Below are 27,920 nucleotides of genomic sequence, written 5' to 3'. Positions count from 1 at the left end.
CGGACGCTTCCGGTAGAGAGGAGCTGTGGCGGGGCTTGCTGGAATGATGGCGGAGAATCATTGCGAGCTGCTGCCGCCGGCCCCGGGCGGCCTCGGGGCGGGGCTGGGGGCCAGCCTGTGCCGCCGCTGTAGCGCGGGGCTCGGCGCCTTAGCCCAGCGCCCCGGCAGCGTGTCCAAGTGGGTCCGGCTCAACGTCGGCGGCACCTACTTCCTCACCACTCGGCAGACGCTGTGCCGGGATCCGAAATCCTTCCTGTACCGTTTGTGCCAGGCCGACCCCGACCTGGACTCGGACAAGGTGAGGGCCGCGCGGGCCAGCCAGGAGGGTTCGGGCCGCCCTGGTCGGCGGCCCGTCGCACGCCCCCTGCCCCACGTTGAGGAGACCCGCCTCGGCTCCGAGCCCCGCGCTCCCCTCGTCACCAGCTCGACCCGAGCCCCCCGACTCCCTGTCCTGGGCCGGGGAAGGAGAGGATGGCGCCCTGGCGCCCACCACCCTCGAAGATCCCCAGCCAGTCCACCTCGGAGTGTCTCTGTCTCGCCCTCTCTGCTCTTCGGTGGAGGAGGTTTTGCAGACCCCAGACTCTGCTGTGGATCTACTTTCTTTTCTTCCCCAGATTGTTTTGTCCCTGGTGTGAGAACACCTCTTCTCTGTCCCAGTGTACTTAGTGGCTCTGGAATCCGAGAACCCTGGTGTTCTTCTCATCTTCTCACATTCCAGACGTTTGACTTAACGTTGGTGTGGGGGGTTGACACGGGTGGCCTGCCTTTCCCAGTGACTTGCATTTAGAGAGTTGGTGCTCCATCGTTTTCAGCCGCAACACGCACCCACTCAGCACTCTCAGAAATTGCCGTCCATAGAGTGATTTTTCAAACGGAATGTTGCTCATGTTAAGGGGAGGCTTAGGGGTGTTAAGGAAGGGCAAAATAGGAAATCTTTTTCAATCTGCTTTCTAATTAACCTAGTTTTCCTATTGCCCTCTCAAAAGGATAGGAATCTCTAGCTTGGTTTGCTGATTGCCTTTCATCAGATTAAATGCTCATACTGTTGTGCAGATGGTACTAGAAACTATTTTGATTGTTACCTTTACAAGACTTGTGTGGCTGAAGAATATCTCTGGAGCTGAACAGCATTGAAACTCAGAAAAGCCTCTGTTGGAAGAATAGTTGTTACCTGTATTTATCCTCGGCAATTCACAAACCTTATTCTAACTTTCCTGTGTCTTTCACTCGAGGCTACATAATTGCACTTGGCTTTGTGCCTTGCCAGCCCAGCATTTGCCAGGCATAGGCTTCCCGAAAGATTCAGATCCCTCTTCAAGATCCAGAAGCCTGACACAGACCATCCTCTGTGTGGCATGACCTTATGATTGGGAAACGAGAACTCGAGTTACCACAAAACCACCAGTCATGGGTAGAAATCAGGGTTTGAGATGCCAGTGCTCTGGTACCCCCCCCCCCCCCAGCTGTTTCCATTGCTCATTTGACCAAGCTCTCCACTCTTAAGAGAGTTGACCTCCCAGAAAATGACAGTCATCTCCAGGATAGAAATAAGCTTTTGTTAGCTATGATTTTCCTTTTATAGCGTGGGTGTATGTTTTACTGTTTTGTTTTTCTGTTTAAACAGTGAGCCTTAGTGGTCATTCACTTGCATTTCTACTTGAGGGTTTCTCTTTTGTATATTGAGTACGATTTTACATTGCTCTTGTCCATTGGGCTATTTTGAAGCAATGGCTGCCTGTTCAGCACTGAGACAATTATTCAGAGCTGATTAACTATAGTTTGCCCAGTTAAGTCTTTACTGTTTCAAGACTACTTAAAAAAATTATGCTTTACTGTATAGTAGTCCTTTGGGGAGGGTAATTTATCAGAGTATGTCTATGTTGAAGTTGCTTTCTTTCACCATCATCCACTTAACCACATTTGATGTCCCAATTGTAAAATTGAAATTTAGAACATAAAGGTAATGCAGCAGATACAGTTTCTGTCTCATAAAATAGTTGATAGTAAATATGGGTTAGTTTTAGCCACAGATGTGAATTTGCCAGAAAGAGTAATGCTAATTCCCGTTAGTCATGGTCGTAGAGTGTTTTACCTCAAATGAGAAAATGTATAAAGTACTCATTCTTCTCAGTTTTTTCCCCCTTTGGTTCTGGTGAAAGAATGTCCCAGAGATTCACTCCTAGGTAGTTAAACCTTGAGTGAGGAATCTGAGGATGAGGGTGGAGGGAAAGGGGTGTTTGGAAGAGTGGGATGCCAGCAATTATGTGATGGAAGAGAAACAGGATGTTGATTCACATGTAAAAATCTCCAAGCCCTGACCTCATAGTTGAGATTGATGAAAGGATACCTTGCAGATATTCGCAGGGCTGGACGCACCTGGTGGAAGATTTCCTGCGGGGCATTTGTCTCCTGTTTATTGAGCACCTGGGCTTGCAGAGTAGTGCTTGGGTCGGGGTTGGGTGGGGAGATCAGGGGGAGGAGTTCCAAGAAGTGGAAGATCTGGAATCTTTCAGGAGCCTGATGGGTTTGGAGTTCACTGGGAGAGTACCTGGAGCTTGCTGTTAAACGCTCAAGGTCTGGCGGGGGGCTCAGTCATGAAGCTCTGTGGGAGGGGTGGTGTCAGGACATTTTTCTGGAGGAGTGCTTTGTTAAATAGCCGACAGACTGGTTGTTAGGGATGGTGGGGAGCTGGGCTGTAACTGGGACCCAGTGCCCACGGTGCCCCAAGCCGCTAAACCCTTACCCTCTTGTCTCCAGTTCTGACTCGGAGCCCTTGCTGCCACGAAGTTCTCTCTATAGATAGCCCAAGTGTGAATTCTCACTTCCTTCTGGTGCTTCCCCAGTAGGGCTGTGTCTGTGTTATTCATTTCGGCATCTGTTCACCTGCTATCCTGGGTCATTTTTCTCTCCCCTGTTCCATCAGGGGAAGGCCAGGTGTAACACTCCTTCCCAGAAGTGCTTTGTAAATACTCGACATGTGATTCATTTGGGTTGTATCTCTCTGTATTCCATGGTACCTGGCCCAGTGGCATTGTTGAAAACAGGTTAGAGTTTGTTCAGAGCTGAATCAGTCCCTGTTTCAGTGTGGAGATGCTTTAGGAATAAAAGGGAAACAGGAAATACTACTTGGTGGTTGGAAACCACTCAGATTAAGTAGGATTTGGGATGGGGGTGGGGGTTCAGTCTCTGCAGCTGAGCCAGGCCTGGAGAAAACTGTGTGTTTCACATGAGCTTTTGCCCTTCAACAGGGCCGTTGTCCTGGCTTTGGGGTTGCAGATGTGGTGGCATCAGATGGGTCTTTGAGGGGTGGGGCCGTCGAGGTGTTTCTGATGACATGCCATGTCCTCTGCAGTTCTTTGCCTGTGCCTACCCCCAGCGTACTTGGTGTTGGCTAGAGTTTCAGGATTAGAAAGATAGTGAAAGGAGTTTTACAGACAGGGCTAAGTGATGGGGGTGTGGGTGGAAGGACTATCTTTTAAGCCGCTTGGCAGGAGAAGTGGGGATTACTTAGAGTGAAACGGCAGATTATGTTCCGTGTGACTAAGTCAGAGGTGAAAAGGCTGAGAGCATCGTGAACTCCAGTGAGAGGGCTGGGTCTCCAGTCTGAGGCCAGGAGTGGGGGTCCCGAGCCACTGTGCATTTCGTCTCACGCTTTACTTGAGGATTGGCTCCGAGCATATTCTCAGCCCTGACCCCACGCCTGGCTCAGGCCCTGGGCAGGTGGTGGCCCAGTGCAGTGGGGGTTCACTCGCCGTGGATGCCATGGTCACCTCTCCACAGGACCCCTTGGACCTGAGCAGGGAAGCCCTGAGGAAGGGCTTGCCTTTAGTGAGGAGAGCTGTTCGGGGCATCGGACACAGCCATCAGCTGTCCCCCTGTCAGCCGTCTGAGGGTAGCTGGGAGGAAGTGGTCGTCAACTGAAGAGCAGTTCCTCTTTCCCCCGACCGCACGGGCAGCCTTCACTTGCTCTTGGCCAGCAGGACGGTGACTGGTCTTGGTTTCGAGCAGCAGTCAGAAAGCTGCGGTCCACCTGCCTGGTTTTGCAAATAGAGTTTTATGGGAACCCAGAGATGCCAGTTCCTTATGGCTTATCTGTGGCTGCGTTCGCCTGGAGTGGGTGCACATGGCTGCTTTCCAGGGGTGCTCAAGGACAGCTTTCATTGGGCCAGGAATCTTTAAAGTCCTTTAGAGAAGCTGACTCTGTGTGGCACCCAGGGAGGGGTCTGTGTGGCCAGGGTGCCAGCAGGCCACCTCGAGCACTGGTGCTCTCCCCAGACTGCCGAGCACCCAGCACATTCCGGTCTGGAGTTGGTGGGATGTGGGTGTTGGGGGTACGGGGCATTTTTCATGGTGGCCGAGTTAGACTTTGGACTCAGGCCTGACTTTGACTCCACCCACAACTTAACCTGCCCTGCGATTTGGGGTTAGTTAATGTACCTCTCTGAGCAGAGTCACAGAGGAGGAGTTGTGAGAATTAAGGAAGCTGAGGAATCTGAGCCCTCCCCCACACAGTGCCTCATGCTGGGTTGTTGCAGGAATTAGAGATGGCTCTTAGTAGTCTTTATTTTACTTTTGTACTTTGTTTTTAGAAAGAATGTACCAAGAATGCTTTTTTGTCCCCCTCAGAATTTGTTTTTGTTCCTATTTGTCACTTATTACACGCTCCCTCACTTGCGGCAAACCTCATGCTGCTGGCAGGTAGCTCTGGTTGCTGGGCCGACCTCAAAGGGTGGGGTGTGGAAGCTGGGCCCTTCAGTGCCCCCTGCTTCCCAGATGGACACTTCTTAGGACAGGCCCTGGAGGGCCGGTTCCCAACTCTGGGCACTGGAGCCTGTGCCAGTGGGGAGGGGCACAGCTTCCTGGGCAGCCATCGAGTTATCGTACGAGAAACCTGATGCCCTCGAGCCTAGAGAACACAGCTCCAGAGTTCAGTACCATCCTCCATGTGTGTCTGGGATGGGCTCTTGGCATCAGGGAGGCGTCTGAGCAGGGGTGTGTACCGTTCATCTTTCCTCATCATCCGTATTATGTTCTGTGGGTTTTAGTTTCCTCAGTAGTTGGACTTCCAGGATCCTGGCCTGGTGTTACAAGTCAGGCTCTGTTGGGGCTGGTTCTGGAGGTGATGAGCTGGGCCAGCCCATCACTGCCACTACATAGGCCAAGGTAGGTCTTTCGAAACAGGTAACGGAGAGGCAGGCAGTGCTGGGCGCCAGGCAGTTCCTCGGTGAGGAGGGGAGGTGGGCGAGGGTGCAGAGGAGCCGTGGGCCTGCTCTTCAGCCCCAGCGAGAAGGAAGGGGGAACTCTGCACCGGTCTGCCGGCAGGGCCGAGCATAGGAAGAGAACAGAGGCTGCCTTGGAGCCAGCAGGGCGGTGGCTGTGGGGCAGCTGCTGGGGAGGGCTTGGGCACCCCTGGGAGCAGCGGGCGTGGTGTGAACCCCTGGCGGGGCATCCTGGCTGCAGAATGTCCTGCCTGCCTGAGCTGAGTGACTGGCGTCCAGGGGACTGGAGACTCTGGGCCTGGAGGGGGCCTCGCCTCCAGGCTGGCAGAACCACTGTGGGGAGGTTTGCGGCCAGGGACCCTGGGCTCTTCCTACTGGTGCTTCTCTCCCAGGCGGTCGTGGTTTCCGCCTGTTTCCATGTCAAGTTGACTTCCTAGTTTCTCTCTCTCGCTCTCTCTCTCTCTCTCTCTCTCTCTCTCAACCAAGCTAAGTAGTGTGGCATCTGTAGGGGATTTATGTGCAGGTGTTCTGTAACTGGAGTGTCTGTAGGGAGGGAAGTACCTGAGAAGTTCGGACAGATGGCTGCCCCCTTGCCTTGTGACAGAGATGTTCATAGCACTGAGACCTGGACGGGTGGCTCTCCGGCTGGCAGGTCCACCCATGACATCCTGCTCACGACTGCCCCACTCCCTGGGGTGGCCCGATGCCTGTTTCTGCCTGCACAGTTGATGTGGCATCTGCTCCAAGTGGGCCCTGGTCCAGCTGAGCTGAACGGTCCCTGTGAGCCATCTCCGCTTGTTCGTGGAGCTTGGTGGGACCCCCCCCGAACCCCACCTTAGGTGAATTTGAAGCACGTTTGTTCTACGAGAATAACCAGGAGCCTCATGTGCTGGGGTCCTTTCACACGTCCTCTTGCATTTGTTTCTTAGTGAGCCTCGTTTGAGTCCTCTATGTCACCCTAAATTCTGTTTCTAAGCCACATTCTAAGACTGGGAGGCACCCGGGGGTCAGGACCCTGAGAGCTGGGTGCTGGTTGAGATCTGAGGGTGGGAATGGCCCAGAGCTCTTGTTTTTCCTTTATTCCCTGTGTGTGCCGGAGGGTTTCCGATCTCCAGGTGTACACAGGGCATCGTAGGGTCTTATATGGGGAAAGCTAAGTCAGAAGCAGCCAGCACTCCCACACACGTCAGCACAGTTCTGCACATCCGCTGCTTGGACAGGTCTCTGGGCCTCTGTTTCCTCATTTGTAATTGGTGATGTCTAAGGCCTCTTCTAGGTCAAGGATTTGACAAACTGTAGAAAACAAAAGAGAAAAGAGAGCAGAGGTGAAGGTTTTAAAGTGAAACAGAATCACTGAAATGGATAATTTCAGAGTGAAAATTAATTCTAATTATGTTGATTGCAAATGTTTGTGTACAGAAAATTCTATGCTTTTGTGTTCAGATTTCAAATGGGGAAATTTGACAGAATACATCTTGCGTTTAGCTTGGGACACTCAACCCTTTGCATTTCTAGTCTCCAGTGGCCGTGTGTTTCTCGTGTTCCATTTCCTCGTGTGTTTGTGGAAGTTGGGAATGTGATAGAAAGGAGCCAGGTGCAGGCCTCTCCAGAGAATGCACGGAGCTGGAGTGAGACGTGGCCACAGAATGCATTTCCGTCTCCAGCCTTGCCTGAGAGCCTGACTTCCTCGACCCTTGTTCCTTATGGCCGTTTTCAAGGCCATGTGCACGGTTCTATCAAGGGGGTGGGGGGCCCGCCCTGGACCTATGATGTTTCGCCGCGCAGTGCACTCGAATCTGTCTTGAACGTGAGGGCCAGGCACAGGCGAACAGGAGAACCTCAGCGGCCCTGTCAGAGCATTGCCTCCTAACCAGCACCGAGGGCTGAGGCTGCTGGGCTGCTCGGAAGGGAGTGGACGGGTTGGGGCTGTGTGGGTTTCTAATTAGGATCGTCTTCTCTGCCTCTGTCCATGTTGGGACTGCAGGTCAGGGGTCTCCTCAGAGAGCGTGTGACGTGGCCTGTCTTGCCTGCTGCCTCCTCTCAGAGAAGTGACTGCGGGCAAGGTACTCCTGGCCGTGGCCAGGGCGTTCCCTCTGCAGCACAGGCTCAGGGATGCAGGATTCACAGTTCCCTGGAGCCCAACAGCTCGGCCTCGGAGGCTGGGCCCCCTTGGAGTGGGATTCGGCCAACTTGGGCGTCAGTGAGCCCCCAGCAAACTGTGTGTAACCTGACGGGCATGACCTCCATTAAATATTCAAGAGCTAAGTCCAGCATTTCTCTCTTTTATGCCTTTAAGGTAGATATATATTTTAAAAACCAGCACAAGTAGGTCAAATGCAGATTCAGTGAGAAGTGGGGATAGTCAATAGAGGAAAATGATTTGTCAAGCAAGCAATCTTAATTCTGGCTCTTTTACAAAAAAACCCAAAAACCTCAAGCCTTGCCACTATATAAATGTAGCACACGCTTGTTATATAAATTGAGGAGAGGACAGAGGGAGGGGGGAGAGAGATCCTCGTGTCTTGCTGCCTTTTGTAAGTGTGACCATGCCAAGTGCACATCACAAGGTTCTTCTCCCGTGAGCAGGTGATGGATGGGGTGCTGTTATCACAGCTGCCAGTGGCCGAGCCTCGGGCGTCCCCTTCCGCTGCTGGTGTGGGTGTCACAGAGACCATTCTCTCTTAGCTTTTGCATAAGTGAGTCTGAGACTTCTGAATTTGGGATGTTTTGGTATTTTCTCTTTTTCTGTGTTCTGTAGTTTTCTTTATTTCTGCCTTAGGATGGAGGCCCCAGGGCCACTTACAAACACAAGCAACATGAGATGCCGAGGGCCCTGGTGCCCATGTCAGTCGCAGCCTGGTCACCGTCGAGTGTGCAGGCAGCCCTTGCCGGCACGTGTACACTCTCCAGTGCTGCTCAGGCTTAGGTGCTGGAAGACGGTGTTCCTCCAGAGCTCCTGCCTGGGTGCCTCTAAACGAGAGTCAGTCTGCGGTCCTCTGGGCTGTTGTCCAAGATAAAGCCCAGTGGAATTTGGGGGCCCCCGGCACTCCTTGTAGGATGAGAGCGCCGCCCCAACATGCTGCTGCCCAGTCTCTCCTAACCCTAGAGTCTCAGCCTTGTTTGTTTCTTTTTCTTTCTTTCTTTTTTTTAATTTTGGCTGTGCTGGGTCTTCGTTACTGTGTGTGGGCTTTCTCTAGTTGCAGCGAGCGGGGGCTACTCTTCATTGTGGTGTGCGGGCTTCTCATTGCAATGGCTTCTCTTGTTGCAGAGCATGGGCTCTAGGCATGCAGGCTTCAGTGGTTGCAGCACGCAGGCTCAGTAGTTGTGGCGCACGGGCTTAGTTGCCCTGCAGCATGTGGGATCTTCCCGGACCAGGGATTGAACCTGTGTCCCCTTCACTGGCAGGTGGATTCTTAACCACTGGACCACCAGGGAAGTCCTCGTCCTTGTTTCGTAATGAAGCCCATCAGAGCAAAACAAATCCACGGGAAGAAACTGGGCCAGAGAGCCCTGTGGGGTTCATGGAGGAAGCTGCCATGAAGCCTCCTGAAGTCTGCTTAGCAGTGGCAGGGCTGGAGGGGTGGGCTTGTCACTGCTAGGGGATGGCCACTTGACCTTCAGTATCTTAGGGTCACCCCATGGGCCTGCATTTCCAGGTCTAGGTGGGTGGGTCTTCCCTCCCGGGAGGGAGTGCTAAGGCCACACTGCTGGGGCCAGCGTGGCAGCTGTTGGACTGAGCTTCCTGCCCTCAGCTGGTGACACCACGTGGGAGAAGCATGGGGTGACAAGGGTCCCAACTGAAGCCCATTCCAGCTTCCCCAGTGCCCTGGAGGCTGGCTCAGGCAGCGGGTCCTGGGACACCCAGAGAGCTGGCATGAGATGGGGGGGCGGTGCCCAGCTGTGGGCAGCCAGTGCTCTGGTGCAGGTCTGGATGCCCAGCACCCAGGCCTCTCTTTCTGGGGTGCTCGGCCCCAGCTTTCTAAACCTATGTGTGGATTGAGTGCCCAGGATGGCCTCCTCTAGGTTTTCACACGGGTTTTTAAGATAAGCCACGGACTGTGCGGCGGGGGGTGGGGGGTGGGGAGGGTGTCACTGGAGGCACTGCCGGGGAGGAGGCGTGGAAGGCGCAGGCCTCCGAGGGCCCGGCCAGGTGTGTGCTTCAGTCTCCTGGCTCAGTGCTTCCCCATCTCTGTGGCCAGAACATGTGGCTTCCTCTGCCTTGGAATTTGTCCCAGCCCCCAGGACAGGTCACGAGCCCAGCTCTGTCACCTTGAAGAGACGTTGGACTAGACACAGACCGTTAGAGCCAGAAGGGCCCCCGGCCTCTTGGCTGAGTATCTCATTTGACAGATGGGGAAGCTGAGGCCTGGAGAGAGGAGCAATGCGCCTTGAGTAGCTGAGCGTGAGCCTGGACCCCAGGGGTTTGACCTCCGTGCTCCCTCCAGCTGTGGCTCTGTGCCCCCACTCGCCGTGGTGCCAGCTGTCTCCCAGCTGTGCTCCCAGCACCTCCAGGGACCAGTGCCTCTCTTGTTCTCTGGGTGGGCCACCAGGAACGTCTGTTGGTGGATACAAAGCCTGGGTTCCAGACCCTGAGACGCAGGTGGGGTCCTCTTTGCTCTTCCACCCTTGGGCCTGGGCTCCAGTCCAGTTAGCAGCAAACACCTTGGACTCTTCGGCCTTGTTCTGGACGTATCCGTGAGGCTGCTCCTTTTATGAAGGCAAGGGTCCCCACGCAGCGACAAGCCTGCCCCTCCCCTTGGATGGCTGGGTAGTTGAGCACGGAGGCCACTTGCCTTTGAGCACAGGGTATGGGTGGGAGCATGTTGGGGAGGCTGCTGGGGGTGTGCTGTCCCCCCGCCCCTTGCTGCTACCTCTGCATTTGCCAGCCTGGGTGCTGGATCCCCAGTCCCTCCTGGGGAGTCCTCAGCCTCCCGGGGTTAGAGGGCCTCACCTCAGGCACCCTAAGATGGGGCCACGAGCCTGGCCTGGTGTGCGCCGAGCTGAGGGCTGGGCCTGGGTAGGAGTTCCTTCGGAGCATTGGCCACGTGGCCTTTTAGTGAAAAAGCCACCCCTGTTCAGCAGCCTCCCACCCCTGCCCTTCTACGGGTCAGCCTGATGTCTGGAGGCCCAGCCCCATCGCTGGCTCTCCAATGCTCTCCAATGCTCTCCAGTGCTTGGTCTGGGGTCCCTTTGCATCTGGGCGGTGGCCCTCTCACCTGGCCCTGGGCGTGCCACCACCACAGTTTTGTGGGCTCACCTCCTTTCCCTCCTTCTCTGTCCCATCCCCCATCCCTCCAGGCTTTGGAGGCCTGGGTCACTTCCTTTTCCTCTCCTGCCCACTCCCAGTGCTGAGCGAGATACCCAGTGTGTCGGTGGCATGGCCTTGAGCCCCGTCGTGGGGCCTCAGCCCCGTGTGACAAGGGAGGCTCCCTGGGGTGTCCTGAGGGCGGAGAAGAGCCCAGTCCTTGTCTGATCTTTCCTTCTCGACCTTCTACCAGCTGTCTGTGGAGGTAGCAGTGAGCCGATGAATAATTCCTGAGCTTGGCAATCTGCACTTGTCACACTTGGGCTCTTTTCATCCACAAGGTGCAGGGAAGAGCCCCTGGATTCCATGTTGTGGCAGCTCCATCCTTTTCTTTCCAGACCTCGGCCCCTTTGTAGGAAATGGCGGCTGTTTTTCACCAGTAGGGAGGCTGCTGAAGCATCACTCTTCCTGAAGCCTGTCCCAGGGGTCTTCTGGCCTTGCTTGGAAAAGAGGAGGGGTCTAGGGAGTCTGGAGAAAGGGCTGAGGAGCCAGGCCGGGAGGCAGGATCCCTTGGGACAATATCTGACCAGTGCTTCCTTAGACGAAGTTGGGGGTCTGTGTGTGGTTGGATGCTGCCCTGGGGGACAGGAAGCCCATGGGGGGACCAGGCAGTGGCCTATCGAGGCAGGAGGTTGGGTTGAGCACCCAGGGCCTGTAGGAGAGAGGAAGGGGCAGAGGTGCTCTGGGCTGAGCGGGGCCTGCCCACCCATCAGCGAGGCTCTGGGTCCTGCTGGCCCCACATCCGGATTTGATCTGAGGAGAGCAGATTTTTACAGCTTTGTGGACTCAGGAGGAAACCCTTGAAACCACCAGGTTTATTACACAAAATTCCAGATTTGATGCTTATGAGTGAGAAGGGGGCCCTAACACAGCACTCCGCTTCACAGTTGAGATTCCTCCCAGTGGGAGTGAGCTCTGGGGCCTGTGGGCTCACTATGTCCAAGAGGTTCAGGGGGTTCCGCCTCGCCACCTCCCTGCCAAGATGCCTGATGCCGTGTGCCGTGGGCAGTGAGGGTCCCTAACACTCAGAAAGGCCCTGGCCCTGGGGGCGAAGCAGGGCCTGCCCAGGTGTGGAGGGAGTGCCTTCTGTAGATGGACCCCGGGGGGGCGCTGCTGTGGGGGAGGCCTCCTCGGTGGTCAGCAGTCTCAGGGGAGCTCTAGGGTCACTTGGCAACAGAAAATGAAGCTGTGTTCCATGAGCCTCTGACTACCCAGTCCTGCCCAGCAAGGAGCCCCAAAATGAGCAGCGGCGGCCTGGGTCACGGTGTCTTTCAGATGCTGACCTGTTGGCATCAGTCCCGCTTTTGAGAGCATCCCATGGGGGAAAGTGTGTCAGGTTACTCTTGTGAGACGGTTGCTGAAATGAGAAAAGGATGAACTCGCTCTCAGGAATTATTGGAGCTATGAGGAAAGAGGCCTTGTACACAATCTCCTTGCCTCAGAGTAAATAGGGAGGTCACCTTGACGCAGCAGAGCTTAAACTTGGCTTCACCTGCAGTGGTGACAGATCAGGGTCAACGGCTGCAGGTGGCTGGAAGCAGGCGACACTGCTTAGGGGTTCCCTAAAGAGCCATAAATGCTGATCCTTCCAGTTGTGTGTTAGACACGTACAGCCCACAAGCCTCCAAAACCCCCTTTAGCTGTGGCTGGGCTGCGGGCCAGCTGTGGGAACTGTGCTTTCTTGTCTGGGATTCACCTTGGTGTGTTGTTCTTTGTAGGATGAAACAGGTGCCTATTTAATCGACAGAGACCCTACCTATTTTGGGCCTGTGCTGAACTACCTGAGACACGGAAAGCTGGTCATTAACAAAGACCTTGCCGAGGAAGGTGAGTTGCAGGCAGGACCGGGATCAGGGGGGCCCTCCCTTGCTCTCCAGCTCCATCCCTCACAGATGCTTATCTCAGAGGGAACAGGGCTGCTCGGTGCTGCTTCTTCCCCTTTTCTTCCTCCAGGAAGCTGAGACAATCCAGAGCTGGGTGGGGGCTGGTTGGGACTGCAACCCACTCCCTCCTTTAGGTGTCCGGTTGGTGGTGCCCTGAGGGTGGGGCTCCTCCCTGGGGCCTGCTGCTCTCTGGTTGCCTTGATTCACACAGCTTGGGGCCCGCCACCTCCCAAGGGTCCCCGGTGTCGGTTACCCTGGGTCTGCTCTCCTTCTGGGGCAGCCCTGGCAGAACCCCCTCTGAGTTCTTCCTGCGTTTCCAGATGCCTGCTGTGCTATGGCTCCCAGCTCAGGGTCTGGTCGGTGCTGAGAGCCCAGGGCTCTCTCCCCTTTGCTTGTTGAGCTGAGCCTGCTCCCTCCTTGTCTCCGGACCCTCTTGCTCCTCCGACTGCGTGTCTGCATCTTCTTTTGCAGTGTCTTTTTCGTGCACACACGTGTGTTCTGTGTGTGCAGCTGTACAGTTTTAGGCAAACTGTTCCCAGCATGATTTGCTTAGAAAGCAAATGTGGTACTTGCCACAGATCAAGCCCCTGCTGCCTGGCCTCACTCACCTGTCTTCCGTCAGCCTCAGATGCAGTGCTTTTTTTCGGGAGAAAGGCCCCCACGGGTGCCGTTTCCCATCTGCCCCTCAGAGCACGAGGGGCACCTGGAGCGTCTGGATGGTAGAAGGCTGGCCCTTCAGGCCAAAGTGCTTATCCTGAGGCTTCCAGGGCTTATTCACAGCCCCACAGTCCCCACCCCTGGATCCAAAGGGAAGGGTTGATAGGACGTCGCCCCGCATCATCCTGAGATGCACCTCCCTTTGGGGCCTTGAAGAGAGACACGTCTGCCTGGGCGTTGGCTGCCCCACCACCCGCTCTGCTGAGTCCCTGAGACCTCATTAGGCTGCAGCTTGAGGGTCAGACAGAGTCCACGGCTCCGAGCCCCCGGTGCCGCTAGCGCCGGGACCCGCTGTGCAGAGTGCAGACTGGTTGGGACGACCAGGCATGGTGGCAGGAGGCATGCACCTGACCTTCTGGAATACCCATGAGGAGCCCCCGAGGCAGGGCCCCTCCGATCCGCTCTTCAGAGTTACCTGGCCGTTCAGAGCCCCTAAATTGGGGACTTTGCAAACGGCAGGAAAGGGTTCCTAAGTTGGCAGGAGTTCCACAGCTGAGCAGCCTCTCAACCAGCTGTCTTCTGACTGAGTGACACAGGGACCCATGTGAGGTGGCCGCTAGCCCAGGACAGACGGCCGCAGGCTCTGGAGGGGGTCTGTCCGAGAAACGTCCCGGGGGCCTGGCGTGAACTCAGCACCCAGCAGGTCACCTGGAAGGACGCGGGCCAGACGTGCGTCCACAAACGTGCCCTTTCTCCGTGTGCACCCTGGGGGCCCTGAGAGCCAGCGGTGTCTGCAGAGTCTGTAGGATGGCAGGACGGGGGCCGGGGGCTTCCAGTGGGCTGGGCTGAGAACGGGCCACCGGTCCACTGAGGGGCAGAGGCACAACGTTTATTCTTTGATCTGGTGGGAATTATAGTTGTTTTTCTTTATTCTAGGGGTGTTGGAGGAAGCAGAATTTTACAATATCACCTCACTAATAAAACTTGTAAAGGACAAAATTAGAGAACGAGACAGCAGAACATCACAGGTGAGACCGGTGACTAAGGTGCAGGAACCTTCCGAGGCCTGGCATAAAGGCGCGGCTCGCTTCCCTCCCTCCTTGCTGACTGGCTTCCTCTGGAGTTGTCCTGGTGCCTGTGGCCCGCCCTCTGGACACCTCCCGTGGTGCTGTCAGCTGGCGCCCTGGCCGGCACACAGGGCACATGCTTCGGGGGCCCCACTCCAGTGGGGAACGATGAGCAGCTGCTGAGGAGGACGGTCCAGTGAGGGTGAGGAGGGGGCAGAGGGAGAGCAGGAGGCCTCTGTGGGGCTTGAGTGTGTGGCCGTCTCAGGGAGGGCATTGCAGACAGGGCACAGCGAGTGCAAAGGGCCTGTGGTAGCTGAGTACTCAACCCATTCAGAGGGCCAGTGTGGCTGGAGGGACAGCACAGGGGAGTTGGCGGCAAGCTGGGCACAGACGGATGAGGTGGGGGTCCTGTAGGTGTGTGTAGGCACGATGAGAGTTTGGCTTTTACCAGGAAGGAAGGGCTCAGTAGGTACTCTTTGTGCTGGACTGTGTCCCCAATGGTGCAGAGCCCCATGTGGGACCTATTTGCACTTGGCCACGGTCAGCAGTGCCAGGCCCAGCACGGCCACTCTGCTGCCCATTAGGCCAGTGTTGTTTGAGATGGGCTGTGTCTAGCACCTCCCACGAAGGGAGGTACCAGAGGGTCTAGGCATTAGTCTTTGTTGCAGTGCCAGCTCTGCACTTGCTAGTAGAGCGCCAGGCCCTGCCTGGCGGGTTCCCTCTGCCAGGAGGCTGCTGTGAAGTGCGCTTTCTCTCAGAGCTTCATGCCAGACTACATGAAGAGTCTCCATCCACTTAAAACCCTTTCACTGCCCCCCACCCACCCCAGGCTTTCCCGCTGGGCACCCGGCAGGCCCAGAGCTGGAGCTCTTGGCCTTTGTGAAGAGGCTTGCTGACAGCCTGGCCGCTCCAAGTGGCTGGTCAGGGGCCAGGGGAGGGCACATTGGGGTGACGGCATGGGAGGCTGGGACCACCCACCACACAGCTCCCGCCCTCTCCCTGTTGCAGGAGCCACAGGGCCATCGGGACAGCGGGAGGGGCCTGGGGAGGGGGCAGGAGATGTGGCCACGAGCTCCCCAGTCATCTCTGGCCAGTTTGAGGCCTCTTTTCCCTCCGCCCAGCCCCTCTGGTTACGAACCCTGTGACCTGGGCTGGCACCAGCCCTCTGTGCCTGTGTCCCCCCTGCATGGTGGATGTGGGAGAGGCCCCCTCACAGGCTGGCAAGGGGATTAGCAGGCTCAGGCTGAGCAGTGCTCAGTGTCCTCCACTGTTTCACAAATGAAAGCACTTGGGCTGTGTGGTGACCCGTGTACTTCGAGCTGTGACCCTATCACTGACACATTGTGTATCGGCTGGAGCGGCAACTGTATTAGGACAGGCCTTTGGCCAGTGCTCCCCGCGGTGTTGCCAGAAGCCGAGCTTGGAGCAGAGCTCAGCGAAGGTCGGGTGGGTGAGTGGATCGGAAGATCCACGGGCTCCTGTCTGAGCTGCTGTGCGTGTCTGAGAGCTTTTTTCTGTGAGCAGGGCTGAGGCTGGTCCTGCTTAGCTCTCAAGGCACCCCCTTAGTTTGTGTGGTTCCCCCAAGGCACAGGAATGGCTGTCATCGTGTATTCACATCTAGCCACAGGTGCTCTTGGGATTTCAGGAACATGACTCATTTTATTTTGGAATTCAGAAATGGAAATATTTTTGGAGGTGGATGGGAAAGCAGAAGACGGCAGCTGTTCCAGCATGTTTGTTTTGCTTCTTCAGTGGATGCCTTTGGGGTTTCTTTAGGCATCACGACCTGGGCCCAAGAGGTGGAAGGGAACCGTAGGCCTCCCCTGGGCCCCTGTCGCCTGGGCCCCCGTCGCCATCCCCAATTGGCACGTGGGGCGGGGCTGCGAGGGGGCGGGGCACGGGCGTTGCCCTCACCTGTGGCCCTTCTCACAGGTGCCAGTGAAGCACGTGTACCGTGTGCTCCAGTGTCAGGAGGAGGAGCTCACGCAGATGGTCTCCACCATGTCCGACGGCTGGAAGTTTGAGCAGGTAGAGTACCCCCTGAGCCTGCAGCACAGTGGATCTTTTAATTATAAAGGCCCTGCTCGGGTCCTCAGGTCAGCTGGCCCCCGGGACCAGTAATGAGGTGTTGGGCGGCCTGCAGTTCATGGAAGCATGGGTCCCCATCATGTCTCCAGCACCTCTCACAAGCAGCAGCTGTACCAGTCCTGACTAGATTGGTCACGGGTGATGGGGGGAGCGGCAAGAGTTGTTCTTAGGGTCCCACCTCCCAAGTCTTCTCTCTGCAGTTATTTTTCTTAGTCTAGCCCATTCTTTTGTGGGAGCACTGTTCTGTGTGCTTTTTTCTAACATCTCCGTGTGCGTGTGTGTGTGTGTGTGTGTGTGTGTGTGTGTGTGTGTATGTATCCTGAGTGCCTCCTGGCATGACCCCGGCACCCATCCCCTCCCTTGTCCGCCCTGGCCCCTCCTGGCCCTTCTGTGCTGGCCGAGCAGATGGGGCTCCGGCTCCTTTGTGCTGCTGCTGGCATAGATGCCCTTCCCCTTGGGGCTGCTCTGCAGTCCCCCAGCCCTTGATTGGGAAGTGCTGCTGACTCTGGCTCGGCCATGCCCCTCATTTTCCTCAGCTCTGCTTTTGCTAGGATGCCTGTGAGAAGGGGTGAGAGCCAAGTCTCTTCCACCCACCCACCGCCCTCTGTTCACAGCGCTCTGGTGTTTCTGTGGGCATGCTGCCTCTCGTCCTGGGGAACTGTAGCCCATTACCTGTGGGCCTGAGAACACGGCAAGGATGTCCTCTTGAGTGGGCGGTACCTTGCCCACAAGCTCATTGTCGCTGTTTGTGTGTCTTAGGCAGAGACTCTGAGGTTTGGGCTTATGACCCTGCCCGGCCCAAGCCCTGGGCGCTGGTCCTGAAGGGCGGAGACCAGGTCTGTGACCCCAGCCCACCCCCTCTGGCTCCTGAGAGCCTCCTCTGGTGCCAGCTTTCTGTCCACGGTAGGAAATCATGGGGTTCCCTGGCATCCCTCCTAATTAAGGCTACCCTTTCTTATGGGTCTTTTGAAATAATGAATCAGGCTGTAGAATGCTTGGCGTCCTCTTGAAATGTCATGAAAGGCACAGTCGACACTTGGTGTCCCACTCTTCACCCAGAGACGTAGCCAGCAGGGCTGCTCTGATGCCCTGCCCTTGCCCTGGGGCGGGGGTGTGGAGGGTGTCCCGGTGGGGTCCCGTGGTTACATTTGCATTCCTCACTCCCTGACCCCAGCACAGTCACACCAGGCTCACAAAGAAAAGGAAGTCTCCCACCACCCCTCGTTTTGTCCCTTGGTGTGCAGCCCGGAAAAGGGCTGGGGAGACAGGAGCTGCGGTCACTGGTTCAGGATCCGTGAACTAGGTCACCCTCGCTGTGGCTCCTGCGGAAGGGAGAGGGGTTCCCGTGCCTCCTGCATGGGCATATCCTCCCTGAGACCAGCTCAGGGGCTTTGTCCTGAGCTCCTCTGGGAGGACCCCAAATCCCCAGCAAAGAGTAGCTCCTCTCTCCCCAAGTCTCACCCGCTTTGCCCAGTTCCTCCCTTGGGAACGTGCTCCCCCCGTTCATGCCAGAGAAACCCCAGAACCAGGGTCACGTTTGTTCACTTGTCTGCTTCCTAGAAACAGGAGCCAGACTGCAGGGGAAGAGGGGCCGGAGCCTGGGACCCCACGAGGTGGTGGGGCTTAACCCAGAGTTGGCCAGTGGTCAGTGACAAGGCCAGAGCCAGGTTCTGAGAGGCTTGCACGCCTCGTGAGGATGTGGTCCCTGGGCAGACCTGATTATGAGTGGCTGCATATGCGCTGCTCCATCTGCACCCAGGGCCGGGCACCCCTGAGGTCCGCAGGTGGCAGGTCTGTCTCTGAGAGGCATTTATGAACCTAGAACAGCCTTCCAGTCTGTTCCTAGAACAGACCTTTTTATTTATTTTTTCCTCCCCGTCCTCAACTCTTTATTTCACTCTCGCTTTGTTAGCCATCTAACCCCCACTGAAAAGCCTAAGGTTTACAAAGAAATTACAAAACAGCATTGCTGCAAAATCAGTCCCATGTTTGGGAAAACAAATACCTGTATGTGTACACAAAACACAAACTCCCTGGACCCCATTCCCCAGCATCCAGAGTGTTATCTCTGGCAGAGACTGTCAGGTGGGCACCCTACCTAGCCTTGGGGGAAGGGTGGGAGGGATGAGTTTCTCAGGGGATCTGATCAGTTCCCTCCATAACCTCTAAAAACCATCCACTTCTCTCCACCAGAGAGACAGGGTGGGCACGCTGGCCCTGGGGCTTTCCTCTTCTTTCCCAGAGCGGCCCGCACCGCTCTGCACACTTCCCTCACTCGGCGGTGCTCACCGTGTCCTTGTCACTGCACGTGGCGCTCCTGCCCCTGGCCTCTCCTCCGTGGGCAGTTCCATCAGTAGAGAAGGCAAAGATGGAGGGCCTTCCAGGCACTGCCTCGATAATTGTGCCACTGATAGCTCACTACAATTTTAGTGCGTTTCTTTTGATTAAACACAGAGTCCCTGGTGGCTCTGGGCTAAGCTGGAGCAGGCAGGTCGGACCTCAGCTCCTGTGTGGTGACCTGGAGGCCCAGGGATGCAGGGCCATGGGCGTGGACACACCCAGACTGAGATTGCGGCTGAGGCGTGGGAAGCCACAGCCCCGGCATTTCTCCCTGAGCCTGTCGGAGCTGCTGCGTCCCTCCTATGCCCCTTCGCAGTCAGTAGCCCCAGTGAGAGGAAGGCTTGGTCCTGGCTTCCCTGGGGAGGGACTCGCCCTCACATGTGTGTGGGCGTGTGCTCACACTCGTGTGTTCAGAGCTCGTGCGGAGGGCACAACTTATGGGCAGAGCAGAGTGCCACCGCCCTGCTGCCTGCTCTCGGGCCCGGCCCGCTTGATGCCCACTCCAGCGTTGCATTCCCCTCCCCGGGTCACTCAGCGTCCCCTGGACCCAGCCAGGAACCTGAGAGGAGCTTGGACGTGCTGGCACAGGAGGCCTGTCCTGCACGTGGTGTGTGTGTACGGGTGCATCTGAGCTTGAGTGTTGGTGTTCAGGAACTTTATTTTCAGTAAGTTCGTTAAAAGTCTCTTGGTTGAATCCTGTCCCTTAGCTTCCCTGAGCATCGGCCGTCTTTGCCGGGGGTCTTTGCAGGCTGTTTCCCTCCTGGTGGGGGGCTGGTCTTGAGCCAGGTGTGTGAGGCTCTCTGCCCACATCCCACTGGCCTTCTCTCCTCCCAGCTGGTCAGCATTGGCTCTTCCTACAACTACGGGAGTGAAGACCAGGCCGAGTTCCTCTGCGTGGTCTCCAAGGAGCTGCACAACTCCCCGTATGGCACGACCAGTGAGCCCAGTGAGAAGGCCAAGGTGGGTGAGGCTGCGGCCCGAGTGCCCTCTGCAGGGCTGGGTTTCTCTCCTTTGCTGTGTTGTTTCTTACTGTCGTCGCGGCGCTCCTGGCCATGCAGGCTTCCTGGCGGCCTGCTCGCCTCATGCTGCTTGTCCATCATCACATAATTCTCGCCTGGCATATCAGAAGCAGAGTCCTGGAAGAGAGGACACGGACGTCCACGGGACGCGAGTGGTGGAGCGCGGGGTTGTTGAACATGCTGCGGCTCCCACAGCCCAGGCCTTCCGCCCTCACCTCTTCTAACCCGCTAGCCTGCTCCTGGAAGTGTTGCTGTCTTCCAGTTCTGCCGGTGGGGGCTATGCTTCTGAGTGATGCCACTGTGGGCTGTTTTCCTGGGTACTGGGGACGTCGAGGCTGGAGGGCAGAGCCTCCTGGTGGCACCTGCCTCGGATACACCCATCCCAGGCTTGGGAGTCGTGCTGGTTTGTAAACGGAGCAGATCTGGCAGGTTGTGTGATTTTGAGACTCCACGGAGTGTTGCCTTGGCCTGGCACAGGCCAGTTCCTGTTGAACTGTACCGGCTCCCTGCTGGACGTCTGGCCCTTCTGTCTCCCAAGGAGCGCAAGGGCAGCCTCGTGGCAGGGAGCAGCTGCTACCCTTGCCTGCAGGTGACAGGTTCTAGTGGCATCTCCTCTGGGCTTGTTCCTGAGGTTGGTGACTCCAGATGTGTCTGTCCTTGCAGAGTCCAGCATCAGCCTGGGCAGGACTTCTGGACCTTCAAGCCAGGTGGTGCCTGGACAGCCCCATAGCCGGCTCTGAGGGGATCCAGGGGCTCTGTGGCAGCCAGCCTGTGTGTCCTGGGCCCACAGGCGGCCCTGGGGGAAGGCTCTGGCATGCTGTCAGAGGGTGTTTTGAGTGAGTGTGGACAAGGCCAGCGAGGTTTTAACTGATGACATTAAACTGGGGGCTCCAGGCCTTCCTCACACTCTTGGCTGGTGCCACCCTGGCTGCTACCTGCCTAGAACTGCCCCTGTGAGCCTTTCAGGGTCTTCCTTGGAGGCATGGGCTTGGAAATGGATGGCAGATTCACCTCGCCCGCTGGTCCTCCCGCGGTGGCCATCCTCCACTGGTGCTCGAGGCAGCTCTTTCACCCCAGCACGACTGGGCAGTTGTCCAGGCCCTGGGGCCTCCAGAGTCCTCACATCCTGCCCCCCCACCCCACCCCCAACCCCTGGCCTGCAAGGGTGCCTGCAGCTGCAAGTGCAGGGTCCGGGCTGTTCTGCCACTGCCCAGGACAGGCTGTCGTGGGGGTTGGTGCAGGTCCCCGCAATGGGCCGGGAGCAAAGGGGTTCTGGTGCCATGCCTGGGGACGTGCTTCCTGTTGAGTCAGGGTAGGAGGCAACCCCACTTCCCGGAGCCCCCAGCCTCACGAGGAGCCATACTTCTGAGCATTTGCAGGGCTCTTTTGCAAGTTGTCTTATTTTTAGAAACTTTTATTTCTGAACTTGAAAAATTCTCATAGCCAAGTTCTCCAGGGCAACTGCCTGAGCTCATGTCCCTCAGGTGGCTTTTCAGCTGCAGAAGGGATGCGTTTGTGCTGACAGAACTCCACTCATGACCCCAAATCCCTTTGCCATTGAAAGTGCGGCCCTATTTCTCTCTCCAGAAATACCTGGCTCTGGAGTGTGGCAGCAACAGCGGCTTCTAAACTGGGGCCGTGGCAGGAGCTCCCCAGGAGGTGGAGCACAGCCAGGGCCTCTGTAAGCCATGGAAAAGTGTTGAGGCCGGATTGGGGGTCACGATCTGGGGACACCTGTGCACAGCCTGGTTGGAGCAGTACTTCATGTTCTGAGGACACTGGGTCCACTACTGTGGACCTGCTCATTGGGTGCCCACAGCACGGGCCAGACACACACGCACGCGCGCGCACACACACACACACACACACACACACACGTCTTGAGGTGGAAGTGGCAGGAGAGAGCGGGTGGGGGTCGGGCAACTCAGCGAGGGGACCAGTCCACTGAGAGCGGCCACCAGCAGCCCCAGCTTCAGGGACTTCCCAAACCACTCTCCTACTCCATGATCTGCTGGGAGGACTCAGAACTCACTGCTGGCTGTTCTGCTCAAAGTTACAGTTTATTACAGGAAGTACAAAGAGGGGGGATTTCAAACTTGCCAGGGGAGGGTGTGTGGGGCAGAGGCCAGGAAGTATGCCAGACGTGGAGCTCATGTCGCAGAGGTGCTCCTCGTGCAGTCAGGATGCGTGGCACCGTGCACAGAGCACCGCCCACCAGGGGTGCCCCGCCAGCCTCCGTGTGCAGAGATGTTACTGGGCTCAGTCACGTAGGCATGATTGATCCATTGATCAACAGTTGATCACCCATGTGCTTGATTGCAGTCTCCAGTCCCCCAGCCAACTGACCCCCCCCCATCACATGGTCAGACTGGTGTGTCCTGGAGGTCGTGACCTCCCAGGAGCTGAGGGCAAAGGCCAGACCTCTGTTTGGGCAAGGTTCAGTTTTTCACAACACAGAGGGAAGGAAAACTCTGGAACTTCGGGAGTGCTGGGGCCCAGGGACGTCGTGCTTCCCCCCACAGTGTGATCTGGACGAGGCTGGCCTGTAGTTCGCCGCACAGCACAACTTTAGGTCCATCCCTGAGCGCCGTGCTCTCTGCTGTCCTGTGGAGACCTGGCCTGTCTGGGTGGGCTTCCCTCTGCTGCCTCCCGCCTCGCCCTACACTGACGGTCCCTCTCTTCTTCTCCTCCCTGCCGCCTGCCGGTGCCGAGCCAGAGTGACGACGAGGACACGGGTCACGAAGGGAATGACTCAGATTAAGTGTAAATGTCATGGTGAGCCTGCGCCCTTGAAACTGACCACCTACCTTAGTCTCCTTGATCCCAGCCCCTCCTCCGCTGCGTCTGTCTCATGCCTGTAGTTGACAGAGAACCTTCCATGATAGATGCCAGCGCATAGATCTGCACTGGAGCCAGTCTGTCTCGGGGCGGGGCTGTCTGTCCCCTTGAGGATGCCCGTGTGGGTGGGGTTGGGACCTTGGCTGAGGCACCTCCGCGCTGTGTGTGTCAGGCTTGGGAAGGGCCTCCTTGCCATGGGTGCCAGCAGCAGGGACGTGGGCCTGCGCCCCCTAGGGACACGCAGCCCCCAGCCCGCCAGTCTCCCCACCGTCACCAGTCTACCCACAGGCTCAGGGCCAAGGAGTCGGAGCTTGTGCCACAGAGAGTGGGCCCTGATCCCGACACCAAAGCCTGTGGCAGCCCTACTCCCTCATGCCTCAGACTAGGGGTGCTGGTGGAGAGGAGTCTGTGGGGACCCTCCTTCTGTTTGCCCTGTCATGGGAGGCTCCGTGGACGCCCCCTCAGCCCCTCGCTGCTCCTCAAGTCCCTGCTGCCTCCTGGCCCTTCTTGTTGTCGAAAACTTGTGGCTCAGCCAGGATCCCATCAGCAGGGAGCGCCTCGTCTGCTCCCTTGCGTTGCACAGGGGAGATTGAGGCCCAGAGAGGGCAGGGCACAGGTGTCATGCAGGGGTTCCCCGCCAAGCCCTGCAGGTGAGGAGCTTGGGAAGAGCCTGTGGCCAGCCACGTGCTGAGAGGCCAACATCTGACTATGAGTCTGGTCTGGGAACGCAGACCAAGAATGGCTTTTGCATTTTTAGTGGTTATTTTTCTGGTGATTATATGAGTGCATAATATCCTCAGCTTTACCTCTTGACTTGGAAATCCTGAAGTATTTACTACCTAGCCCTTTAAGGAAAGGTTTGCGGGGCCCTGGTCTGGACCACTGCCGTCCAGGGCATGTGCAACACGAGCTCCATCTGTTGTTTTAAACTTTCTAGCAGCCACGTTAAGAAAGTAAAAAGATGCGTGAAATTGATGCTGATACTGTTAGCCCATTACATGCATAATATTGTCATTTCAACCTAAAAAATCACTGACATATTTTACTTCGCTCTTCTCTAAGTCTTTGAAATCAGGCGGTAGTTTGCATTTGTGGCCCGTCTCGGTTTGGAGTGACTGCACCTTAGGGGCTCAGCTTGACTTTGGCGTGGCCTGATGGTCAACTGTGGTAGGAGCCAGGGACACGGGGTGGGGTGGGGGGGCAGGGACAGAGGAGCCAACCTCCAGGAGGAGGGGCTTCTTTCAGCAGCACTGCCCACCCCCTACCCCCAGTTACAGACTTCACATCTGCTGGCAGGAGCCGCTTCAGTGGCCCTGACTGCCAGGGTCTGGGCTGTGGGAGGGGCGAGGTGAGCTGATGGCAGGGCAGCCCTGGAGTGGCCCTGGCCCCTGGGCCCGCTGGGTTGGGGTGGGGGGCGGGGGTGCCATGTGCCATGCACAGCCTGCTCAGTCCCTGTGGCCCAGCTCAGGCCTTCTTGTGGGCGGCAGCCCAAGTGAGAGCTCCTTCCAGGGCAGACGGGCCGTGACCGTCACAGGTCCCAGGAGGGGTCTTCTGTCCTTGTTAGGAGATAGTCACTGGGGCTCTGGCTCTGGCAGGGCAGCCCCTCCTGTGCTGTCACCTTGCTCCCAGGCCGCGTGGTAGTTACGTGGGCCTTGTCCTTTCCACCACTGAGGCCTGTGAACTCGGACGCCGTCTGCTCTGCTGGGCTCCCACTGAGTGAGCAGCTCTCGGCTTCATGGCCCCCCAAACTCCAGCTTTCCCTGCAAACAGCCACGATGATAGGGTGGCAGACCTTCTTGGGGCTGGGACTAGCACCAAGGGGGCCAGAGGGTCCTCTAGGGCTGAGTGGGGACCCACCCTCACCCCAAGTCACGTCCTCAGACCATGTCCCTCCGACAGGGGCCTCCTGGGCTTTCCCAGTGAGCGGGCGAGTGCTGCTGAGCTTAGGGGCTTGTCCTTGTCTGGCCTGAGGAGGGGCCTTCAGCCTGGGGTGCTGTTCCCCCAGCACAGTGGAAGGTGCACCTACTGGGGAATGGGCAGCGGGCAAGAGGGTGTGCTTCCTGGATGGCCTCGGAGCTGTCAGAGAGAGAGGGACAGGCCTGGGGAACCACAGGGATGGGGGGGCGTCAGGGGACAGCCTGGAGAGCTTGGGCTTCTCTTAAGTCATTTGAACAAGCCCTCGGGGGACGTGAGAGATGGGCCGTGTGGTTCTGGACAGCCGCCCTGACAGTGAGCAGGAGTCAGGGCCGGTGGCCACTGGCCATGAACCTGAGAAGTCTGCCTGTGCCCGCAGGGCCTCACTCTGGCTGGTCATCCGTGTGAGCTGGGCCTGGCACGAGCAGGACGGGCCCCTTCCAGGCATGTCCCCGCGTTGCACCGGGTCCAGGGCTCAGCAACACACAGTGTCCTCTGGCCCGTATCTCTCTTAGCTCTGAAATTCAAGTGGAAAATGCCCCCGGGAGGCCACTCTCGCTGCCAGTGGGATCGCAAGGAGGGTCATCTTACAGCGCTGGCCTGGGCATGGTTGGGCTTGGCTGGGACGCGTGGCCTTTCTGTCCTGGTTACTTGATGCTCAGTAGCCACGCTTGACGTGTCGAAACAGCACACTTTGCCAGCTCCAAAGTCTCCCCTGGCTCCCATGGGGTTGTGGCCTTGAGGAGCTCGCAGCTTGATTTGGGGGAAGATGGGAGGCATGGATGGTTCCAGTGGCGAGGAAGGCCGGGTGGGGGCGCTGCTCTGGCTCCGAGGTGCTGAGGAGGAGTGGGAGGGAGAGGCTCAAGCATGGCGGCCGAGGGCTGGCAGGGTCCCCCAGTGGGGTCAGGTGTGTGTCCCAGAGAGTCCTGTCTGGCTGTAGCAAGGAGGCGGCTGGCACCCTCAAGGAGGGTGGTCCATTTACAGAAGATGTGACCCCAGCCAGGCAGTGTGGGGAGCAAGTTGGCACGTATGGATGTGGGGGTGACGGCAATCCCAGGGGCCCAGGTTTCTGGGTGTGTGGCTGCAGGGTGGAAGGGACGTGGTTTATGATGGGGCATGGAAGAAAGAAGAGGGTCAGGTTGGGCTGGCGGCCCAGGGGCCCTGGTTGCACACATGTGTCTTCTGCCCGGGATCAAGCTGGGCTGGAGAGAAAATCAGGAGTCGGTGGGCAGTTAAACCGCCAGGTGGGCTTTGGCACCCTTGGGAGCAGGGAGCCTCCCATCCTCAGGAGGCCATTGAGAGAGATGCTGCCCAGAAGTCCTTGGGGCCTCAATGAGGAGTCATCCCCCCGGAGCCCTGCCGCATGTCTCAGGAGGCCCGGGAGGCGCCGGGTTGAGGACAGGTCTGCTGCTGCCTCCCAGGCGTGGTTGCTCGGTGGTTTCTCGCAGCCTCCACAGATTCACTACTTCCCAGGCATGGTGATGTCAGGCTCGGGTGGAGAGGTGGAGAGCTGGGAGGCCTGCCCCTTGTGTGCGGCCTGGAGGTGGGCAAGCTAGGCCTGCACAACGGGGTCCCCGTTCTCGGACCCTGGCCTGCGGTGGGCTCCACCCCCAAGCAGGGCACTTGGCCTCAGGGCCGTGAAGCTCCCGGCTGCAGGCTGCCTTTCCATTCAGGGCCCGAGTCCTCATTGTCTGCATTTGGCATTTTCAGATTTTGCAAGAACGGGGTTCAAGGATGTGAGGAACACAGTGTTGACAACTGAAGAGACGTTTTACCTTTTCCCAAGATGCAATGATCTGCCATGTCGAGGAAGCTTGGCCGTGAGAAGAAACCTGCTTTTGACAATTTCTCTAGAGATCTGGGTGTGAATCCTTTTTTTGCCTCTGAGGTGGGTGGTGAGAGACAGGACCAGCTGTCCGAGGCCGGGCGTCGCCACTCAGAGGCGGCATGCTGCCTGGGCGGGCGTCTCTGTAGGGCCCTCCGCTTGGTTTTCACAAGTGCCGCTCGGGCCTGAGGCAGGGCGCTCCTGACTGACCCTTTAATCACCGAAGATCATTTAAAGGACAGCGTTCTTGGTGCTACATAAACAGTCTGTAACAGAGCCTGGGCCTTGCTGGTAGGAAGTGGCCGCAGCACCACAGCCCTGGGCTCTGGGTGCCTGCTGGTCACCCTGGCATGCACCAGGCCCTCTTCCTCAGGGCAGGGGGTCTGCTGTGCCTCCCAGACATGACCGGTTGGTGGTTTCTCCCAGCCTCCACGTGTTCACTACTTCCCGGTCCTCCTTCAGAGCTGGGCTCCACTGGCCTGATCCGGCCTGGCACAGTCAAGGCTTCTCCATTTGTAGTTTCCAGGCGAGAGACCTTTGCATCCTTTCTTTCCAATTGTGGATAGACAACCCAGTGCTTTCACTTCTTAGAAATGCCTAAAAGTGCTGCTGCTTTTTGGGCTGATCTGTTAAGTCATGTAAAGGGAGGTACAAGTTTTGCCTCGTCTGACCCACCTTGGGGCTCAGGGGGAGCTGGCGCCCATCAGTGCCTTGGTCTCGCCTGGGATGGAGGTCGGGGCGGGAAGCCTGTCCACCCGGCTTCTGGAGCTGAAACTCCAGGTCACATTGGAAATTGGATGTTTACAGCACATCACAAACATCTCTCTCTCTCGCCGCTCTCTCGTGTAACTATGCAGTTCTCTCTGACGTTTCTGGGGCGGTGGGGACACAGGCTGCACGGGCCCTGCCCCCTGACGTGACGGAGCTACCGGGATTCCTTTGAAAACCGCTGTCCGCATGCTTTGAGAACAGACCTTCCTCAGCTGGTCGTGGGTCCTGTCCATCTGGGGGGCCTGGCCGGGCAGGCGGCTCTGCCACCTGACCTCCAGCTTCCAGGGGAGCTGTGCCTACCGACCGCTGGCTGGTTCCAGACGCTTCCAGAGGCTTCTTGCCTGTGCCCTCTTCTCCTTTGCCAATATTACCTGATGAACCAAGTTCTCCAGCACCTAGGACTTACCTCCTCCTTTTGTAAGGTCTGTTGTATGTTGTTAAATGTTTGGCTTCATCCGTTTATAGCAATCTTTCTGTAGGACACACTTGGCCCTGGTGACCTGTCCTCCCGGTGGAGCGCGCGGGGGCTGGGCAGCCCCTCCTTGGCCTCGGGGTGTACCAGTGGGGCGCTGCTGGCCATTTAGCGTTGTTTGATTTGTGACCTTGACGTAATAGATAGGCTTGTGGGTTTTTTTTTTAATTTAAAGATATTAAGACTTAATTCACTAAAATTTATTGTAAGGGGATATTTATACTTTTGTACTTTTTTAGGTATCCGTATTTTATCAGCTTACAGTTTAATGCCTAAGTTTCCCCTGAAAATAGCAAATAAAATTGTGTATTTATGAATGAGCAGAACAACTGTTAGTGTCTTAAAATGCACGGAAGAGCCACTACTGCAGAAGCGCCGCCTTGGGCTCGCGACAGCCCCGGGCCTGCCGCCTGTGTCACTGTCCAGCCTGGGGCTGGCAGGTTAGAGCAGCACAGGCCTGTCTCCCCGCCTCGGCTGGACCAGCCCCCGGCCCTCACCCATCATCTCTTGATGGTATCGTGC

General features: G+C 57.2%; 1 protein-coding gene across 2 annotated transcripts; it reads left to right on the top strand.

Moving 5' to 3' along the window:
- Nucleotides 1–27,718, top strand: KCTD5 (potassium channel tetramerization domain containing 5). Of its 2 annotated transcripts, XM_067706917.1 has the most exons (7): nt 1–298; nt 12,243–12,351; nt 14,001–14,092; nt 16,064–16,159; nt 19,394–19,519; nt 22,295–22,353; nt 26,041–27,718. In XM_067706917.1, the coding sequence occupies exons 1-6, from the start codon at nt 44–46 to the stop codon at nt 22,337–22,339; spliced, it is 723 nt and encodes a 240-aa protein (XP_067563018.1). In that variant the 5' UTR covers nt 1–43; the 3' UTR covers nt 22,340–22,353; nt 26,041–27,718. The 2 variants fall into 2 exon arrangements, with proteins under 2 accessions (XP_067563018.1, XP_067563019.1); XM_067706918.1 differs by lacking the exon at nt 22,295–22,353 and having other exon boundaries at nt 2–298.
- The last annotated feature ends 202 nt before the right edge of the window (nt 27,719–27,920 follow it).

Source organism: Pseudorca crassidens, chromosome 15 (genome assembly GCF_039906515.1).
Source record: "Pseudorca crassidens isolate mPseCra1 chromosome 15, mPseCra1.hap1, whole genome shotgun sequence".
NCBI classification, from domain to species: domain Eukaryota; kingdom Metazoa; phylum Chordata; class Mammalia; order Artiodactyla; family Delphinidae; genus Pseudorca; species Pseudorca crassidens.
The sequence above is the reverse complement of the archived record's forward strand: the minus strand, read 5'-3'. Positions and strand labels throughout refer to the sequence as shown.

What these genes read in the sequence shown, in the direction of transcription:
- KCTD5 (XM_067706917.1), top strand. Translation starts at nt 44, where the DNA reads ATGATGGCGGAGAATCATTGCGAGCTGCTGCCGCCGGCCCCGGGCGGC. An exon ending in CCGACCTGGACTCGGACAAG is followed by an intron (nt 299 to 12,242) that starts GTGAGGGCCGCG and finishes TGTTCTTTGTAG; the next exon opens with GATGAAACAGGTGCCTATTT. An exon ending in AGCCCAGTGAGAAGGCCAAG is followed by an intron (nt 19,520 to 22,294) that starts GTGGGTGAGGCT and finishes GTGCCGAGCCAG; the next exon opens with AGTGACGACGAGGACACGGG.